At 37.1% G+C, this 21,739-nt stretch overlaps 1 protein-coding gene across 2 annotated transcripts in view; it reads right to left on the reverse strand.

Moving 5' to 3' along the window:
- Positions 1 to 21,739, reverse strand: part of HIBADH (3-hydroxyisobutyrate dehydrogenase) — a 108,617-nt gene that overhangs the window by 7,994 nt on the left and 78,884 nt on the right. For both annotated transcript variants that reach the window (XM_070369467.1, XM_070369468.1), the window contains 3 exons: positions 9,452 to 9,585; positions 7,812 to 7,888; positions 804 to 960 (listed from right to left, as the gene is read on the reverse strand). In XM_070369467.1, coding sequence (XP_070225568.1) covers positions 804 to 960; positions 7,812 to 7,888; positions 9,452 to 9,585 — 368 coding nt within the window. The remainder of the gene's footprint in view (positions 1 to 803; positions 961 to 7,811; positions 7,889 to 9,451; positions 9,586 to 21,739) is intronic.

Raw genomic sequence — 21,739 nt, forward strand, 5'->3', positions numbered from 1 at the left:
GGCAAGTGGACAAAGTCAAGGCACAGTCGAAAAGCAGAATGCACGAACATCATGGGGAACGAATGAGGGTGACCTGCGCACCACATCCAGGTGTTCGTACTATTACTTTGGTCAAAAAGTAAAGGGCAGGGTTGTGGGCAGTGAGAATGGGACAAAGCGCTACACAAAAATCTGAAAGTCTGTCTAAAAAGTATTTCCTAACGTTGAAATCACAAATGAAAGAAGGCTGATAATTTGCTTTTCAAATGACTTTACACATAAACACATATTCTTAAAGCAGGAAGATGTATTTAGAAATCTAGTATCATGAGAAAGATCCTCTCTTCTGTGATATGTACATCTAATGTCATTAGATTATTAGCCATCAGAAAATGCTTACTGCTTCCATTTCTAAGGACTTGGCAAATGACTAGAAACAAGAAGATTATAAAACATAGGAAGAACAAAATTTTACCGACTCACATTACAAACAGCCAAGCACAAGAGAAACATCCTAATCTATTCTCTATCAAAAGACCAGGATTAAAAATGAACAAGATAAGGGTTTTTATCGAAGCTAAGTTTGAGCTAATTTCCTGTGAGTGAGTCACTATTTTAGTCATCTTGCCTTCTAGGATAGGGGTGTGCTTTGTTACAAGCAGGGAGGAGTGGGGTCGGGTGAGGTGGGTGGGGTGGTGAGCCCTGGGGAGGGAGGGAGGGAGTGGCAAGGCGGGTGGGTGGAGAATGATGGAGGGAAAGATGGAAGGAGAACAGACCATGACACATTTCCCCACTCTCTTGGGTAGTCACTGCATTTCCCATACCTTCGCCATGAGTGTTGTTCCGAATCCGCCCTGATAGTTATTAGCCGAGGGAACTCCATCCATCACCCCAGGTACAGGATTATAAGTGTCACTTGACCAACATCGTCCTGAGCTCATATTTAGGATTTTAGCCAAGAGTTTTGGGTCAAGCCCTAACCTGTCAAAGGTCAAAGGAAAGAAGTGTTAAATGTCAAAGTGTACAAGTCACATGTGACTTATTTACATCTGAGGGTGCTCCATCTTCTCTCCATTTATGATGTCTTGAAAAATCAAAGCAGATGGATGAGTGAAGAATCCAATCTTAAATTATAGGGTGTTAAAAGCTAGTGAAGAAACACTTCTGAGCCAGGACACTCTACACTGAGAGAAAACCTGTGCTACCCTGCTTTTAAGAAACAATATATAATTGCATAAAAAGTGTTGCTGGCTTATCATACACATAGGTTTTCTAGTGTTTTGAACATTATTGCATTTATGCATCACCTAAGAACCTTAAGCCAAGATGATCATCTAAAGTCTTTACTCGCAAATGATATATTTCAGAAAGAAAAACTGACAGATAAGCTATGTACCATGGGAGTCTATGTATCATTTATGTGTATGTTTATTCTTTTAGCTTTTATGAGAATAAATGCAAGAGATGAGTCATGAGCAGTAAAATGAGCTTATGAGAAATTATTATTATAAAAGAGGACATTTCTTGCTGTAAACTTTTCCTTATTTATTAAATCTTCATTAGCCCATCTTGCTTATGAAGCAAGTCTGCATAGAGCTGTGACATATGCTATCTATTCAGAGGCATGCATTATAGTTCTGGGTCAACTGCTGATAAGGTTACTGATCCTGATAAAACAAAGCCTGCCCAAGCGGAAACATCATTTGTTCTATCACTGAGCTGATGGCATAAACGGCTGTTCAAATGTGGACCCAGAAAAAAAAAAAGAATTAAAATGCTGTACTACTTTGATTTCAAGTATCTTAGTGCAGTCTGGGAAGCACAGTTTTGCTAAGTATCTTTTAATCAAGTTTCAAAAAAACTTTCTGCTTTTCCTTAAAATGAATCTGTTCCAGAATAAAAAAAGATTAAAAAGAGACATATAAATGTTAAATGAATTGTGTGTTTTGGTATGCTGCTTATTACCTGTGTGTTGAAAGATATCTGTTTATTTCCAGGGCGGAATATAACAACCAGGAAAACCTTTTTCCAAATGCTCAAGTGGGGTCAAGGGCTAATACCTGGGTTGGGTAAGGACTGTTATGTAATCATACAACTGTTATGTAATCAGACTTTCAAGGAGCAACTGTGATTCAAGGAATACGATATGGCATGCCATCTACATGAATTCACATAGTGGGCCATGTTATAATGAGCAGTTTTTACTAAAAGATTTTAACAGATAAAGATTCCATTGAAGTCAGCTGTTCAACTGTACTCTGCTGGAAAGTAACCTGACAGTTTCATTCATTCTTTTATAAAGATCCAAATTTGTTACATGTACAATTTGCTACTGATGCTTTCTTTCTCTTTTAAATAAAATCAGGCTATCAGGGTTCTATGGTAGCAGATGACCCAAACACAATGCACTTAGGGAATAACTATGAAAAATAAAGTCCCAAATGAACAATTAGTTAATTTGCTTAACTGCAAATATATTTTCTGAGCACAAATATTGTGTTCTATGAGCAGGGGATATTTTTAAAGACCCCCTCCCCAAAGCACTGCTTTTTCCTTCCATTTGAAATGTAATTTAGGCTTCCTAATTTAAATTTTCTTTTAAAATGGCTCATCACATTCTGAGCAGCAGAGATACTCCCTGCTTACCAGCCTGGACTCAACAGTGCCTCACAATGCTTTTTATTGCTAAAGAAATTCATACTCTGTCTATAATACTCACCAAATGGGAGCACAGCTTATTATCTGTCGTAAAACCCTATATTCCATTTTGCTTGAATGTTCAAGGAAAAATACTGGCACTGATTTATGGAACTCTTTGGTGAACATGTTACTATTTAGAAGCACCCTGAGGGGCACACCAAAAAACAAGGTGACAGTTGTTACGTGATCACTTTTCAAATCTGATGCTCCCCCACCATGCTGATACCCTTTAGGAGATGGCTGCTCCCTCTCCGCTCCTCCCCAAGGCATCCCCCCCACCCCCAACAGCAAAGTGTATCATTAAAAAGAGCAAGTTAGAAGTGTTTTGCATTTCATCTTTCTGAGGATTCTTTCACTGGCATATATATAACTGACAGCTAAAATTAGACATGATATTAAAATCAGTTACTGAAGTCCTCTGTCTTCCACTGTGCCCAAGGCTTGTAATGGTCTGCAACCAGCTAGAATACACAGTAATTGTCATTCAGGGAGTCTATCCTAGAACGTCATGCTTCACTGGAGAAGACTGAGTTTCCATTTGAAATCAACAAATTAATCCAAGACAGGTATCTGAAAGGGCAAGTTTAATAGGAAGCAGCTACTGGGCTCTCAACCATGATAAAATGTTATTGCTGTTTCCCTGTAAATTGGCTGGGAACATATGATACTTTCTGCATAAGAGCCCCATTGCTGTTCAGGAGATATACAGCTCAAGCCATCAAAAGGATGACAGTCTGTCAGTCCCCATAATAACTTGCCACTGGATGTGGTTCGAGAGTATGCGCGTGCGTGCATGTGGCTTTACAATTGCTGGAATGTTCTCTGATATAAACAGAGAATGAATTCATTGCTCTGACCGCATATATAATGCAACTCAAATAAACGTCACTGTGTCAAATCTACTCACCTTTAAAATACAAGAATTTTAAATGAACTTTTGAGAGAAGCATAAACTGTAAGAAAAATTCAAGAGAAGCCAAGTGTTTGCCTTCACTGTAACCAAGGCTTTTAAAGGCCAACAAAGTTTGCTCACTTTATAGTCTCTGTAAGTATCTATACTGTCTGGTTTATATAAGGACACAGCAAATGATATCCCTAAACTGAGATGTGTGTATCACAGGAACCAATCTGGAAATGAAACATCTAAGACTAGGTCAATTTAAATCAATCATTCCCTTATTCACCAAAGTTTATGCCGACTTGCCAGCTAACAAGAGGCTGTGCCTGCCCTCCAAGACTGGGCCAGTTAGGACATCCAGATAGTAACATTTACCTAAGGCAAGGGGAAGAGCCTTGCCCACCTCCCTCCCTCTTTCCTCTTCATTCACCTGACAAATCTTCACTGAATGCCTACTATATGCCATGGATGAGCAGACAAAGCTCACAGAGCCTGCATTCTAGTTGGGAAGACAGGCAATAAACGAACAAACAAATAAATATATAAGGCTAGCCAGTGAGAAGCATTATGAAGAAAAAAACGTTAATTGTACGTTAAGTACGATTCAAATACTAACCACCACCATCACGTCAATAACTGCCATGTATTAAGCACCTACTACATGTCAGGAACTGTTTTAAAAGATTGACATGGGTGAATTTATTTACTCCTCACAACAGATTACGGGGCTTCCCTGGTAGCTCATATGGTAAAGAACCTGCCTGCAGTGTGGGAGACATGGGTTCAATCCCTGGATTGGGAAGTCTCCTGGGGAAGGGAATGGCTACCTCCAGTATTCTAGCCTGGAAGACCCCATGGACAGAAGAGCCTGGAGGGCTACAGTCCATGGGTTACTTAGAGTTAGACACGACTCAGTGACTAACACTTTCACTTTTCACAATAGATCCTATTATTACTGTGGAGAGATACTATTATTTTTGTCATTTTATAGATGAGAAAAGTTTAAGTTGGTGGCAGAGCTGGGATGTGGTCATCAACAGGCACCCAGACTCACCACCCTGAGTCTCACTAGGTCATATGGGTAGTCACTTAATCAGCCATCAAATTTGGTCAAACTTTTATTATAAACCTTTGGCCATATGTTTTATCTATTAGGGTATACAACTGAGAGGTTTCAGTCATCACTTAAACAAAAAGGCAACACCATCTCAGGGCAGTAGCCAAGAAGCTAAAATTATGTTAGTGGGAAAGTCTTCATCTTGAACAGTCTTCCAGAAGTTTAACTGTTTTAAGCTTCTTTTGGTGGAAGCAGACAATATGGCTGTTGCTAGAGGGCCCTGGGCCCTGGTGGTAATGCAAATAACTTGTTACACCACCCATATTGGGGAAAAAAAAAGAAAACCAAACAAAAACACAATTTCTGGTAGAAGAAAAATGAAAACAAAACAACAAAACTCACATTACCAACCTTATTCTTATGTGGTACATGGGAACAAAATCTCTCTAAGGCACATAAGGCATTTTTAGTACCTAAAACTATGCTCTGAGTCCTAAATAGAACCCAATTAGAAGGCAGAAAGGTCCAGTAAAAAAGAATCTCAAAATATGTTGTATACCAATGCTTTTTACACTTTACTTTTTTTAATAGCATTTAAACTTTCACTGACATCCATAAACATTCATTGTAAAAGATCATATAGGGTCAATAAGAGTTTAAAACTATAAGGTTTTATTCTACTTAAAAAAGGGAAACGTCAGTGTTTCAGAAAAAAACACTGCCTTATGAGAATGAAATTAATCAGAAATGATCACTTCATAGGAACAAGTGACTCCATTTGTAAATGTTGACATTAATGCTCTAGAAAATTTTCACTTCAGAGTGAACAGAATATAAATGTGGCTGAACCACTTTGATGCTATAGTACTTTGTGGGAATTTACTACTTGGGAATTTATGCTTGCTGATGCCAATTTTCTCTTTCACCTTGCAAAGCTCAATAAATCGTGGTTGCTCTCTATACTCTGTTAGAGAACAATCCTGTCATTTTAAACCATGTCTGTAAACCATGGAGAAAAGACAATAGCCAAAGCAATCATTTTTAGGACTTTCAAACCACTGAGAATCTCTGTAAGATAAACTGATAAAATCCTAATGTTATGAAAATAAACAATTCATTAGTACAGTGTAGAGTACCACAAACTTACAGATTATTAATATTATAGCACATAAGTAAAAATAATGAATTCCTGCTTTGAATTCAGACATATATGTGTGTGTGTATGTACATATGTAAATATTTCATTTATACACATATAGATCAATAATAGTAATATGCAGTTTTGGGAAAATTAAACATTGAAAGCTTAATATTTTCCAAATATTGTTTTTATCATAGTGAATCAAAGCCAACAATAAGAGAAAAGATTTATTGCTTTTGCTCTTAATACTTGTTTGAAATTTTATCACTTTTTTTTCTCTTTGATAATAAACTAGTAGCCAAGGTATACATTTTATTCATTTGATTCAACTGATTTTCATACTACTCTTTATTAGCTGGCCTTTGGAGTTAGACTTCCATAAGCACTTACTGTACAAACATTTCATTTTAGAACGATCACCTAATAAGAGTTTTGCTAGGAAAAACATTTGAGGAATGCTATAAGATGCCTAATGAACATTCTGATCCAGTGATGCTTAAAGTAAGAGGCCAGAATATAAAATAAACTGGCAAAAATAGAGGGAAATTTTGGTATAGTGTAACCTAGGCTTCTACTTTTTTAATTATATACTCATTTATATCCAGAAAGACGAAAATAAAATTCTAAAGGTGAAAATGCATACTAACTTTAATCCTGTTGTCAATACCAATTAATTTTGTATGCAATTTGGTTCCAGAAATTTACATTGTCTCCCTCCACAAAATTAGTCTAAAGAATGGACATGAAAACAAGTTACTAATAACTAGTTTTCCAATTATGATAAGTGACCCATAGCCTAAACTAGCTACATTTCAGACACAGCACTCTGAAAAGCTTCCTATATACTACTAGTTTTATTAAGACTTTGTACAGATATGCCTTACCATCTTACAGACATTCAATTTTAAAATGTAAATGGTACAGGATATTGATAAACCAATTAGCACTGATGCAAAGCAAATTCCTCTTTTATCTCAATTACAACATGACAACTTAATAGGTCAAGATAGTTTAACATCTGAGACAAGGGCAATTCAATAAAACAACAGCATCTTGATATGGTAATTAAGAGGAAATGTGAATCCATTACTGTGTTTTAAAAAATATCTCAAGTCCTTTGGCTCTTTTATTACTTTTATCAAAAGCTATGATATGAAACACTACTCTGATTTGTAATATATTTGGCAAGCAGTTCTGGCAAGTGTGAAGAAAACACTTGAATAAAAGCATCTTTCTCATTAAGCATTTTCTAAAATAAGAAATATATATTATATTCATGAAATACAAAACATCCAAAAAATTAATTAGGTGATTAATCATATTTAAAATTCCTAACCCAAAAGATTAAAGACTAAAATTAAGGCATTAACCTTAAGCATTCTAAAGGATGATCCCCATTGTAGGAAAAACTGAATTCCTAAATCAATTTCAGCAAAGTATGAATGCCATTTTATTTCAATGAAAAGATATATTTTTAATGTAAAGTAAGGATAATGTAAAACCCTAGGCAAGTTAAAATGAAGAGTTATGCTATGCAGTCTTATGAATGCCATCCAGTTTATCCTGAGAATAAATAACCAAGAGTCCTTTTAGTGTAGATACTAGGGACTGTATTTTAAATAAATACATAAAACCAGTCACATGGTAGCCTAACACTTGAATTCACTACACATTAAAACTGTATTTTATACAAATTTGTCCTACACTGCCAAAAATTGTTTAAATTTTATAGTAAAAGTGTTTCTTGCATTGTGACATAATAGAAGAAATGGAGCTCCCAATATAAAAAGGATAATGTAACTTCAAATATACAGCACAATACATTTTATGGCTTAGGGCAAAGAATATTCATGCTCTCCAGGGTCCTATTGGTTGTCCAATAAACAAAGTCTATTAAAGTTCAATAATGAAATACTTTCAAAATGTTTCTGGATCAACTCATTTATCTCTCATGAACATTTGTTTTCAACATCAGGAAATCAAATTGGAAAGCTCGTAAAAATTGTTAGTATATGAAAATGTACTATTCAACAAACCTGATTCCCAGATTCATAGCTTCAGCAGTTCCAATCATACTAATAGCTAACAGCAAGTTGTTGCAGATCTTCGCAGCCTGAAAACAAATTGAGTACATATTAAATATATTTATTTTCAAGCCGTAACTCACAGGAAGATTTCTTCACCCAATTCTACATGTTTCTAAAAGTAAGAGCATTCAACTGTTGATTCTCTCAAGCAGGAAAAGGCATTTGGTGCTGCAAACCTCCCTCCAAGCCTAACACAAGCTCCCAGAGCTGACAGGGGTGGGGGTGTCTCTTGCACCAGGGAAGAACCGTGAAGTGTAGGTGACCGAGTTACTCCCATGGGTGCAGGCACGACAGGGAATACTGACTGATGTGGCACAACTGTTCCTTCAGGAATGGGGCTGACATCCTAACTGGGGAAACAGTGGTAACACACTGAATGAAAAGGCAGTGAACAAGCAAACACAACTAAGTGGTAAATTGCATGGGAGAAGCTGTAGACAGACAGTAGGAGTTCAGAGACACCAGATCACTGAAGGCAGGAGCAGAAAGGAAGTGAAACCTGAAACCATCTCTCAGAAGGTCACGCAGGATTTAAATAGGTAAGAGAGGGAAAGGAGGAGACCAGGAGAAAAAGTAAATATCTCATACACAAGAGAATGAGATATTCTTGAGAACAGTAAGGAAACGGATTCCTGGGCAGTGGTTTTAAGGAATGGGAAGAAGTAAGACTGGGTCAAGAGCTACGGAAGTTAGTATAGAGCGTCTGAGTTTGACATGGTAGGAAACAGAGATCTACACAAAGTGTCAGAACTGGGAACTCTACAAGGACACAAACATCTTGATTAGTTCTGGCTATAATGTTGGCAGAGGGGTAAACCCAGTGTCCAGAGATCCACTAGGCCCTGTGAACAGTAAACAAGGCAAGACACAATGAAAGACCAGGTAATGTGTGGACTGAACTAGAGAGAAAACAGTGAGAGCCACTGAAGCTAGAATCAGAAACTGGAGACTGACTGGATAAGGGAATGGAGACAATAGATGTATCTAAGATCACAGTATAGTCCTGAATATGATAAAAAAAAAAAAAAAGGACAGTGACCAGGACAAAGCATGAAGACGAGTGCGAGTGTTGGGTGGGAGGGGAACAACCTGTTTGATTTCAAGATTCAATGTGATCGTTCACCTTTATCTGACTAGAAAAGTAACATAACACATTTCTTAATGAAAATTGTGTTGTGTTTTTTTTTTTTTTAAGTTAAAGTGCATACATTACTTCTACCCAACAGTACTACGAATAGAGCTGTGGCAAGCAATTACAAAGTTAGAGGGTGGATAACAGCAAATAAGACAACATGAGCACTTCACACGGAAGCCATTTTAAGGATAATTTCAGTGGTCGCTGGGGCAAATATGTTAAAGTCTGAAATGAAGGAACTTTTGACATCTTTTTAAATTAATTGGCTGATCTCTGCTTACTTCCAGTAGGAATGATGGAAAACTAATTTATTCTAATTTAAGAAAATCTGAGCAAACAAAAAATCCATAGATTGAACAGAGTAAGGCAGAATCAGACTGTCGTCAGGAAAGAAATAATGAACATTAGCTGATTTTACATCATCAAATCAGTGTCAGTGATGTGAAAACGTTACCTGCCCTGTCCCAACAGCTCCACAATACACCACATTGGAGCCCATGCATCCCAGCAACTCTTGGGCAGCAGCAAATTCTTCTTCGACTCCTCCTACCATAAATGTGAGGTTCCCCGACCGAGCAGCTCCCACACCTGAATGGTTTGGGGGTAAAGGGATAGAAGCAGAGGGATACATTTCTTCAAGTGTTTAAGTAGATTATAAAATCAGAGAAAATTCCAAACCAAATCAAAAACCTTGCCTCCAAATTGTATTTGTATCAGGCATAAATCTCTCTTGGAATATTTTAATTGTCAAGTATTAAGAAGGTTACTCATAAGCCAAAGGCAACACACAGATTCAGTCGAACTCAATTCATCTCAAGTTTTTTTGCAAGATCATGGAGTACCATGGGAATTTGAAATGTGAATTTTATTATTTCCATGCATCTTTTATTCTCCTGAAAAACCTATTCAGTAATAGTGTGTGAAAAAGATGACCTGTACCCTGACCAGTACCTGTGCCATGGGAACAGCCATGGGGTCAGCTGCCCAGGTTTGGATTTGGGGTCTCTGGCTCACTCACTCCCTCTCTACACACTATCTATAGATGAGACGGACAAAGAGAGGGACTTGTCTTTTTCTCCCATAAACAAGTAGGCATTTCAGATGGAAAGATTCTTTTTTAAGGTAAAGAAAACAATTGCTTAGTTAGACTGATTATTCTGATGTGCACTTTTTAGCTATTACTTGATTTTTCTTTTTCCTCCTGCTATACAAGCAAGCATACCTTGAAGATTCTGTGGGTTCAGTTCCAGGTCACCCCCGTAATGTGAATATTGTAATCAGGTGAGAGTCACATGAATATTTAGATTTTTTAGTGCATATAAAGTTTATATTTACACTATTCTGTACTCTACTACATGGGCAATAGCTTTATGTCTATAAAAACAATGTATACATAATTTAAAAATTCTTTATTGTTAAAAATGCTAAGTATCACATGACACGTCAAGGTTACCACAATGTTGGTTCTTTCTGTTGAATAAATATTTAATTTATTTATTATTGAAGTACAGCTGATTCACAATGTCTTGTTAATTTCTGCTGTAAAGTGACTCAGTGATACATACATATATTCTCTCTCATTACAGCTTATCACAGGATATTGAATATAGCTCCCTGTGCTATACGGTAGGACCTTGTTGTGTACCCGTTCTGTGTTTAATGGAGAAACCCAATATTTGTAAAGAGCAATATAACAAGGTATGCCTATACACCTTTTGGGCAGTTCATTCCTAGTGACATGATGGGAAGAAGAAATAAACTTTATCAACGGTTTGGCCACTCCTCAGCCTCTCAAAGGTCTGAAGTATGTTCACTAATGGAAATGACTGGAGAAGCAACTTCTACTTCAGCACAGAAAATATGGCCTAGACTTGTCTTAAAAAGGAAGTAGGGGGGAGCTTCACTCATCTATATTATTATTAACTATAAAATAAAACCAAGAGTATTATTTATTGCCTTTAGCATTAGAAAAAAATCTTAATTCATAATTTTCAGGTTAGGTTTTGTTGTTCAAAATCAGGGAAGTATGTGAAAGAACTATATTAGTACAATTTTTGCCTTTACAACTTATTTATAGTATAGCTAGGAATAAAGAAACTGTAACTATTTGTGCTATGTATCAAACCTGGCTATTAGACTAGACAGCTGCAAGTAATGGCCTACTTTTAAATTCGATTTATTCAATGAAATACAGGTTTTATACATAAAAAGCCAAATGAGGAGATCTTTATTTCATTCTAATTGTGAACATTTCACGAACTGATAGCCTTTCTATTTTACAGTTCATGCTATTTTTAACTAATTATTAAAAGGAAGAGAAGTCAGCATTATGTTAGCCAAACAATCTTGGAAGAGGAAGTGCCCACATGCTATGAAAGTCTGAGATGCTTACATATGGTTAAATTACATTATTTCACAATATTTTCAGACACACTATGGAACTGATTGTGTACAAAAACCCAATTAGAACAAATGCTTTTAATTAGCTTATCTGTGTCATTTGAACATTCTGATAATGGTGAAGTTTAAGTGACTGTCATTTTGTTAGTTTCTAATTTACTTCACCAAGATGGTGGATCATTAATGTTTTACAATCATTTTGCTCAATTTCTATGGCTATTTTAATTCCAACCACATAACCACCCTTACTCCAAATCCTGTTGATCTGACCAGGAGAAATTAAGCAGACGATTTAAGTTAAAGCTTATAAACAAACCCAGCACTATCCATCATAGGTCAACAGCTTTGTGTCTAGATTACAGGCTGCTAAATAGCTTCAGAGAGTCATTTATTAAAGGAAAATTAATGCTGACAATGGTTCTCAGCTGGTTAATCTTTTGACAAGTGTACTTTCTCACTTGTTCAAACACATATTTCAAAAAGAAGAAATAAGTTACTTAAGAGAATACCACGAAAGAAAGAAGAATTCATCTTTTAATTTGTAAGTCTGTGGTATTTCCACTCTTTCCTTCTCTCATTATGTGATGTGATTATTTCCGACTTCATCATAATCTATATTCCAACGTAAGGGTCTGACCAAACTGGGTAATTCTAAAGTTCTGGCATTCCCTGGGACCACATTCTAACTTTCCACATGTATTCCTTTAACCATATGTCACTACCAAGCATAGTCCTATTGCAATGACAAAATTAAGACCTGGTCCGTCTAGTCAAAGTTATGGTTTTTCCAGTAGTCATGTATGGATGTGAGAGTTGACTACAAAGAAAGCTGAGCACCGAAGAATTGATGCTTCTGAACTGTGATGTCGGAGAAGACTCTTGACAGTCCCTTGGACTGCAAGGAGATCCAACTAGTCAATACTAAAGGAAATCAGTCCTAAATATTCGTTGGGAGGTTTGATGCTGAAGCTGAAACTCCAATACTTTAGCCACCTGATGTGAAGAACTGACTCACTGGAAAAGATGCTGATGCTGGGAAAGATTGAAGGCAGGAAGAGAAGGGGATGACAGAGAATGAGATGGTTGGATGGCATCACCAACTCAATGGACATGAGTTTCAGCAAGCTCTGGGAGTTGGTGATGGACAGGGAAGCCTGGCGTGTTGCAGTCTATGGGGTCACAAAGAGTCAGATATGACTGAGTGACTGAACTGAAGTTATCCCAAAATAAATGTAACCATTTCAAGTTTTGAAATAACATAGAGACAGCTGGAACTCTAAAGCTGTATAAGACAATGTCATGGATTTCAGAAGACACTGTATATATTTTTATGTCTATGAATAATAAACAATAACTTTATTACTCTGCCATGCGTTTTAAATCAGATCCACTCCCCAAAATAGGAAAATATGGAATATATAACTAGGCAGCTGCTAGACTATTGGGAGTATTTATTTAAACTTATATTTTAGTAATTGTATTATATATACAAAACCAAAATATGCCCTATGCTTAATTTTATTACAGCATTTATACACGTTATTAAAACCTTTGACTTTCTTACCTGATTCCTCCATGACACCATAAATCACTTACAAGGGGAGCATTTGGGTCATGCTTATGTCAGCACTCCATTATCTATCACATTCAACAGATAGTTGTTCAGTAAATTAATTCATGAGCATGGTACAAACAGTAAAGGATCTGGAGATGAAATACCTGGTTTGGGGATGTGCTGGTTATGTTGTTGTTATAAACAAATTATAAACAAATTACTTCACTTCTCTGAGGTTCTGTGTATAAAAGAGGAAAACATTAATAGCTTTTTCAGAGTGGTTTTTTCTTCACCTATATAATATCTTGAGTCCTTTCCTATTTGGTTATCTAAGCTGTCTGCTGTAGTATAATTTTAGCCTCTCTGGCTAAATAGTGGCTGGCTTGAGCCAATTCTATAAATAATGGAACCAGGCTGGTTGAAGTTAAGAACTACTAAAGTAGTCCATAGCCAGTGTCATTAAGATTACAGTGAAAACCTCTTGTAAAATCTTTCAAAAGCAACACAATTTGGGAAAGTGACAAGAAAGCTTGCATTCGTTTGGTCTTATTCATTCAACAAAATTAACCTACTAAAAATCAAGCCCTGTGCTAAGCCCTAGGGTGACAGATGAATAACATGTGTTCCCGATCCTAAGAAGTTGTTATACACTTGTGAACTAGCCCCCTCTCTCCTTAACCATCACTAAACCTGGGTTGAGTCATCACCGTCTCTCACCTGAATTACTGCGACAGCCAGGTCCTACCTGATTTCTCTTCAGCTCTTGCCCCTAAAGCCTATTCTCCATACAACAGTCAGAGGGATCCTTTTTAAAATATAGCTGACCCTTGAATAATACAGAGATGGCGAGCACTGACCCCCACCCAAATGCACTTGAAAATCTGAGTCTAATTTATGGCCAGCCCTCTGCATCCAAAGAGTTAACCAATCATGGGTCATATAGTACAGAAATACTTATTACTGAAAAAAATCTGCACATAAGTAGATCCCCTGTTGTTCAAGGGTCAACTGTATAAATCTAGTTCATGGTTCCTCCCTCCTCTGCAACCTCCAAAGTGGCCCATCATTCTCAATATAAAATCCAAAGTCCTACAAAGCGGTACATGGTGTGGTCCCTGGCTACCTCTCCTAGCTCATTTCATACCATTCTCTTCAGCACTCACTGCTTTCCAGCCATGTGGCCTCCCTGTTGCTCCCGAACCAGGTCAAGTAAGTTCCCTTCTCAAAGCCTTGGACTTGCTAGTCCTTCTTCCTGGAATGTTCTTTTCCTAGGTATTTAATACTTGTTTCCTTTATTTCATTCAGGTTTTTTCTCAAAATTCACCTCTTTAGAGAGGCCTTCCCTATCTCCGTAACATAATCATCTAAAATGGCACCCAGCCACTCTCTATCCCCTTTTCCAGATTTAGTTTTATTCACAGCACTGATTACCATCTGCTTATGTTAACACCTCTATTTATTTGTTTCTGATCTGAATTCCCCACATTAAAATTAGCTCCAGGAGAGCAGCAACTCTGGCTTATTCACCCTGTATACACAGTGTCCAGTCCATAAGAGATGCTTAGTAAATACAGTATGTGTTCCAGAAAGAGAAAGGGGCAAAGGGAGAGCCAGGAAGTGAGTGACTACAGTACATGCAGGAGCTGTTCCCATAGACGCACAAAGCATTTGTCATTCTAGAAAGTTTCTCACATGTAAAGTGAGATGATTAGACAAGATTATCACTGAGTTACTTTTAAGCTTTTGAAATTCTGTAATTTTGGATTCTCAAGTTCATACATATACACTTTCCCACACCCATCATATTAACACACAAAACTGAAGCAGGTTTCATTTTATGCAAATAATATATAAAAAGTTTCAGATTAGAGAAAAGAGTTAAAAAATGAATTTTTTCATGTAACGACAGTAATTAAATCTGACAAGCCTAAAGACTTGTAGTTGCCTTTGATGGTTTATCTAACGCTTTCCTGTGATGATGTCGTCTGTGTTTCTCTCCTATGACCCTAGATCAGAAAAACTGAATGCACTGGTACAGACAAATGAAAAGGCAAACGCCCAAACCATTCAAAATGGGTGCCTGACCAGCCTGCTTGTAAAGTGATAGATATCTATCACTTCTCTTGGTAGCAGTTTGATTTCAATCAACCTTACAGTGGAGAAGCACTTTAATCCAAGACCCTAAATCACCCCTCCCCTTTATAAGAAAGGTATCACAGGGAGCCTCCGTTATCTAAACTACCTTCCTTCTTTCCTTCCTTCCACTCCTACTTATAGCTGACATAAAAAAATGTGACCATCCGAAATCCATTCCTCAGTAGTTCTCAACCAAGAATGGCAAAGAAACAGTCCTTGCACCCAAGGAGTTTGACAGCTAGTGTTTGTGGCACTGTGTGGGTGCATGTGAATGGAGACAGGAAAAGAGGTAAGACAAATGCAAATATAAATAATAAAAGACTGTTAGATGCAAGCTACAGGAGAGGTAGACACACAATTGCAAGAAGTTCAAAGAAGAAAACATCAGCAGGAAATATCTATCAGTCCTTCTAACAGCTTGATAGACCTTGGTGCTAGGTACAAAGATTCAGGGAGTAAGCATATTTTCTAAATGAAAAACTGGGAACTCTTTTTTGGTATCAGGAGAATATCTGAAATACAACTATTCTAGAAAGTCCAAAATGTAAGGTCATGATAGGTATAAAACATAGTCTTTGCTCTCAAAAAGTCTAACAAATAATTAGGAAAAAGAGACCCATTCAGAAGTGAATGCCAAAAGGTAGCATCACATACAACGTGTCAGATGGATGAAGACAATCACCACCAAATACCAACTCCCACTTTCCTTCTATTTTTCAACCTCTATCATCAAAACAATACTGATTTTCAGAGAAAGAGTGAAAATCAAATAAGAAATTGATCTCAGATAGTAACGGTCTTGCTGTCAACTGTGGGTAGGCTTATGAAAAGTTTGATAAGAATACAAGTATTCTGAACCCATTTGTAAATTGTGTTCAGAGCAGTTTCAAGTAACTTGAGCATGTAATTTTGTTTGTTTTATATACAGTGAGTTCTGCCTGTTATCTAAATGCACATAATACCCTACCTCTCTTCACAACACATTTGAGCTTGCTTAGTAGAACAAAACAATCAGAAAACTGAAAATGAGAATTAAGAACAAATACCAAAATGAAACCATAAGATTTCACAATGAATTTCAAACACAGATATCAGGTTTTGTTTTATTTTGTCTTGTTTTTGGGCAAATCCTATTTGGGAGAGGAATAAAGCAGTCCCAAGGAAAATATAACTTTTCCTTGAACTAAGTTACATGCTTAAAATATTATCATTTGGAACTTTATGCAGGAGACAGTAAATAAAGTAATGGACAGTGTTCTTCATATTTTTACAAAATAGTAGTGATAATTTTTTTCAAGGTAAACTGAGCTAAAATTCAGTTCCTTCTTTATATCCTTTTCTGGCTAACCTTAGTCTTGTACCTGTCACATAAGTCAATATTAATAACCTTATTCTAATATTTATGTTTATCCTAATCTTTGGCATTTTTTTTTTGACAGAAGAACCAAAACGGGCTTAAGTCTCAAGTCATGCATCAACATGAATATAACCAGTAGCTAGAGACATTAATAACTGTTTCTTACTATTTCTGTATAGTCTCACAGTTTCTTTTTCCATTAAGGAAAAGCTATTTTTTTCTGAAGTACTTAAATGTTTATGTTTCTGCAAAAAAGAGAACTTCATACTTCACTGTATCTTCCCCCTCTTCTTTAGTTACAGGAAGCAATAACTTTCTATTTCTCTTCTTTCTCCGTAACTGGTTTCTGAATTTTTTTCTTTTTAATAACTCTTAACTTCTCTGGTTTCCTCACCTAGCCCTGCAACAAAATGCACTATGCAATGCATACTGGAAACCCTTTTCAGTGGCTGTCATTGTGCAATGGCTTTTCATGCATCCATGCCTCTTCTGGGCATTCCTTCTTAAGAAATCTCCTTCTCTTTCTTCTTTGCCTAACTCCTGCTTATCTTTCTAGACTCAAGGGACTTCTTTGATGGTCCACTGGTGAAGACTCTGCACTCCCAATGCAGGGGACCTGGGTTCGATCCCTTGTCAGGGAACGCATGTTGTAACTAAGATCCGGTGCAGCCAAATAAATAAATAATAAATGAAATAAATATTTAAACAAAGATTCATCTCAGGTTAACTCTGAGAAGCAGTGAATGACCATGACCCCCTTTTTCTATTATTGTGACATTCCTAGTGATATCTCTGATAAAGCACTGATACTAATCAATGATTTTTCTGGGGTCTTGATAAGATTATTATGGGCATAATATCATGTTTGAATCTTAGCATCCAGCATGTGTCTGATAAATGATCCCTGGCTTTTTAGGAGGTAAGCAGAGAAGAAATCAATGATTAACAAAATGATCAAGAATACTAAGACAATGTTTTCTAACTTATTAAATAACACAATGTTTTTACTTTGGAATAGCATGATTCTCCACATGTGATAATGGCATTCTCACTTATTGCTGAATAAATATGCATGCACCTAAGTACACATGTATGGAGATACTATCATGAAGACTTGAAAAATGAACATGTGATCTGGGTTAAGTGACCTGGAGTGAGGGTCACACCACTTGGACCACTTACAACACCTTTCAATCTTGGTTGCTTCATCTGAAAATGGTGATATAAAAACACTTGCCATACTTAAATTTGAAACTCAAAAGAAAGAGTACATTGGAAAGATACTGAACACAGTTTCTATGCTGGTGTTACAAAAAATTCAAATATAACAAAAAGTAAATCTACTCAATCTGAACATGTTAAAGTCTTTGGTCTAACAGCAGCAAAGAACTGAAATATGGAATTTAGCCTTAATGAGAAGCTGAACAAGAGTTCAGCTCATAATAAAAAAACTATTATGCAAGCATAGACAACTTAGAATAACCATTTATAAGTCACAAATAAGGAGGTCATTTTCAATACAATGGCTATTAGAAAGAAATCTTCAAAAACCAGAGAAGGGAGAGATGGCAATCTAAAGAGTACAATCGAGTTAGATTTGTCTTCAATACTGTAAAATCCTGCCACCAAAGCATTCTCATTGATATATAGCAAAATGTAGTAAATCACTTAATTTACTCAAAAGAACTTAAATGTTTTAACCAGTCTGCCATCAGAAGAGATCAAGAAGAGGGCCAATGGGACTCGGGCTGCAATGTGAGCCGTCTTTAAAATGCAATTGTTCTAATCATTTTCTACAGATGCAGCCTCACAAGGGGCTGCTGTCACAGGGACCATTTACGACTTGTTATGGTGTCTCTATTGTTTACCAGCGACATTCGCTGAAAAAGGCGACAGCTGGGACAGAAAGCTGCTACTCAACGAACAATATAATCCCGTGAAAGTAATCAACAAATTTAAGGGTGTTAATTAACTTTACACTTTATCATGTTCAATTAGTTGTCCTTTCTAGAAAAGATTGCCGTGCACAATCAGTTTAGAGCGTGCCATGTTTGATTTGTAAGTGATCACTGTTTCTGTTTCAGAGCCCATGTCAGATGTCCTCTTGGGTTTTGGTGACACAGATGAATGGCTCTGCACATGTTAGGGGGTGATCTGGTTTAACATAAGCCAGCATAACATAACCCCTTGTTAACACTATTTCTGGCATTATCCAAGCTGGAAACAGAAAAGCAGAAACATTCACTGCACTATTCTGGAGTTGGATAAATGAAGTTCAGTTCTTCCTGCAATAAACACAGACACAAATACATGGAGAAATAAGCAATTTTTCATCATTATTTTTCAAAATAAGACTTGTCTTTCAGGGGCATGTTTGGGATCATTTCCTCCCAGCAAGATCTTGAAGCTCTGCTGCATTATGCACAAAGCACCAGTGTCTCCTCAGCCTTTACATAATGCAGACAGCCTTCTCCATGGCAGGTGAACAAATGCTAGGATGTGTTGTTAAGTACTAGCTGGTATTAAATTCTAGACTGTGACTTTCAAATCCAGACGCCCTGTTTTATGTGTGGGAAATCTTCAAGGGACTATATCAATCTATGAACACAATGTGTTTCTCTCTTACCTTTAATGCACCTGTTCTGACATGCTAATAGTACAAGGAAAAGTTCATGATACAGTGACAATATATTCAGTATCATATTTTAATGTAACTCACTGCAGTTCCTCTGAACTGATAAATGGAGCTTTGTATCAAAATATTTCATAAGTCACTGAATCAGTGAACAAAACCTGAAACAGGTTTGGCAGGAGGTGTCCATCGATAAGAAAACAAAAGCAAGGGACATGTTTCTCTTAAAAAAACAAGTAAAAACCATTTACGTAGGATTTTGAAACATCTTCATAAAGCTGCACCTTGCTCTTTCAGACTCTTTCCTATATAATACAAATTAAACACGTACAAATAAACTACAGCTGGTTAGCTAGTTATAGACATACAAGGACAAAGCTGAACTTCTTCAAAACAGAAAAGTTGTTAACTCTGAAAGCTAATAATGTCCTAAGTTAAATATTAAAGAAGGAAATTATAGGCTCTATCTGAAACAGCTGAAACCACAATACATGGCAGCAGAAAACATTAGTTTTCTGCAGAAGATCTGCAGGGAGAAGGGAAGCGGTCGATAGATCCTTAAATTGGAAGCAATAGCCGTTCTTCTATCCCAAGTTGGCAGCTGCTACATTTGCAGACCTGGTTCATTATTTACCCATAATGACCATCAAGCTGCAGTCAAAGTCAGATCACAACAACTGTCAGCAGCTCTTTTAATTAGCCTTGTTTGAATTCAGATAAATATCACAATAGACCTGCTTATGCTGAAAGAGCAACAGAACGTCCCGCATGGAACTGGGCTGGTTTCAGGACCAACGCAGTACAGAAGCCGTCACACAGAGTGGGGATTTTTATAGGGTGGGGGTAAATCAGAGAATGAAATGGTTTGCTTTTATTTTGAAAATCACTTTAAAAACCAATTCTCTGAAAGTCACCCCAGATCAAGATGGTGCATAATGTTGGATTTGCTATGAAACTCTAGGCTCCTAAAAGCTACATATCTGGAGCCCAAGGAGAGCCCAAGGAGAAAGTTAATGATGTCTTCAGAGATTGTGATTTTCAAAACTCCATCTTACAGATAACGTGTCTTTCAGCTTTAAAAAAAAAAAAAAAAAACACTTTTAAAAGCCAAATAAAAAATCTTGTATTAAACAGCTTGTAGCCTTTGTCCTTCTGTTTGCTTTCTTTAGAAGTAGCATAATTTGCAACAGTTTTCTGTGATAGGAGTCAGATTCTTCCCTATACATTTTCTACACATTCCTTGCATTCAGCATTAACAATCACAAAGTATAGCAAGGCTAACACGCCAAATTCTGAGTGATCCAATCACTGCCGTATTTCACAAACCTCTGAGGTTCCCTTTTCCTCCAGTTTGCTTGAGAAGTAACACAAGCATGTTCACCCACCTTCTATTTTAGAGAACTGATCATTCACCTGAGTTCTGTTTTAACTTTGGGGAGAGGTAAAAGAAGTGACGACCAACAGAGAAGGGAGAGTACAGAATAAGGAGGAAAAAGCTAAGGGCCAGGTGATAACCTGGCAGCAAATCAGAGCCAACTCAGGATAGAAACTAAAGATTAAGAGAAAGCCATGCTAATAAGTTACCCTCAGCTAACTGGGAATTACGGTCTCCAGGACCCACTGGGAACTCCTTGAGACCCTGGCCTCTGGAACTGCGGGGCAGGCACAGTTGAAGAGGTGGCGCTTGCGAGTGTGCGCCAGTCTCAGTCCACTGTCGTGCTTTCCAGCCCTTTGGTTTTTCAGTACCCTTTTGCACCATTTCGATGTTGCATAGCATCATAGTAAGAAAGGGTAATTATCGTATCTGCATGATGATCAAGAACATACTGCTGTTTACACAGGGTTTAGATCCCATTTACCATTTCCTTATTGAGTAGAAAAACAATACTATAGGAAGTAATAAAAATTATTATATTTGTGGTCAAGTACTAAAACCTGCAGAAGAAAACTTTTACTGAATACTGTGAGACCAAATATGTCGTCAAGGCAACTAGTGAATGTTGACCATGTAAGCGGTATGAGAATTCTTCGCCTGGTTTCATGAGAATGAAACATGGCAGGAAGGAATGCTTCTTGCCCTACCTCTTTTTTTTTCCCTGAAAGTAAAGAATAAGCCGTATACATCATCCTATCATAGATGACAGCCTTCTCCCTCCTCACCCCTTAATACAAACTACCTCCTGACGACATTCACAGCCAGCCACTTTATTTTGTTCAGGATGCTGAGTACGAAGTCAACTTGTCAGTCCCAGGTCTAGCTCAGTGTATTTGAATCAGAATTTATTCTGTAAGAATACCAAAGAAAACCTCACATCCAGTTGGATGGCTACTCTAAGACAAAACAGAACTATAACAAGCAATGGTCAGAATGTGAGAAATTAGAACCCCTGAACACTGTTGGTGGAAATAAGAATTGGTGCAGACGTGCAATGGAGTATGGTTCAGCTTAAAAAAGGAAAGAAATTCTAACACATGCTACAACATGAATGAAAGTTTAGGTCATTGCATTAAGTGAAATAAGCCAGTCCCCAAAACACAAATGCTGTATGAGGTACCGAGAGCAGTCAAATTCACACTGACAGGAAGGAGATGGGCTTCCGAGGGAAAGAGGGAAATAGGCAGTTGCTGTTTAATGGGTGTGGAGCTTCAGTTTTGCAAGATG

The sequence above is a fragment of the Bos mutus genome, chromosome 4 (assembly GCF_027580195.1).
Source record: "Bos mutus isolate GX-2022 chromosome 4, NWIPB_WYAK_1.1, whole genome shotgun sequence".
Classification (NCBI taxonomy): domain Eukaryota; kingdom Metazoa; phylum Chordata; class Mammalia; order Artiodactyla; family Bovidae; genus Bos; species Bos mutus.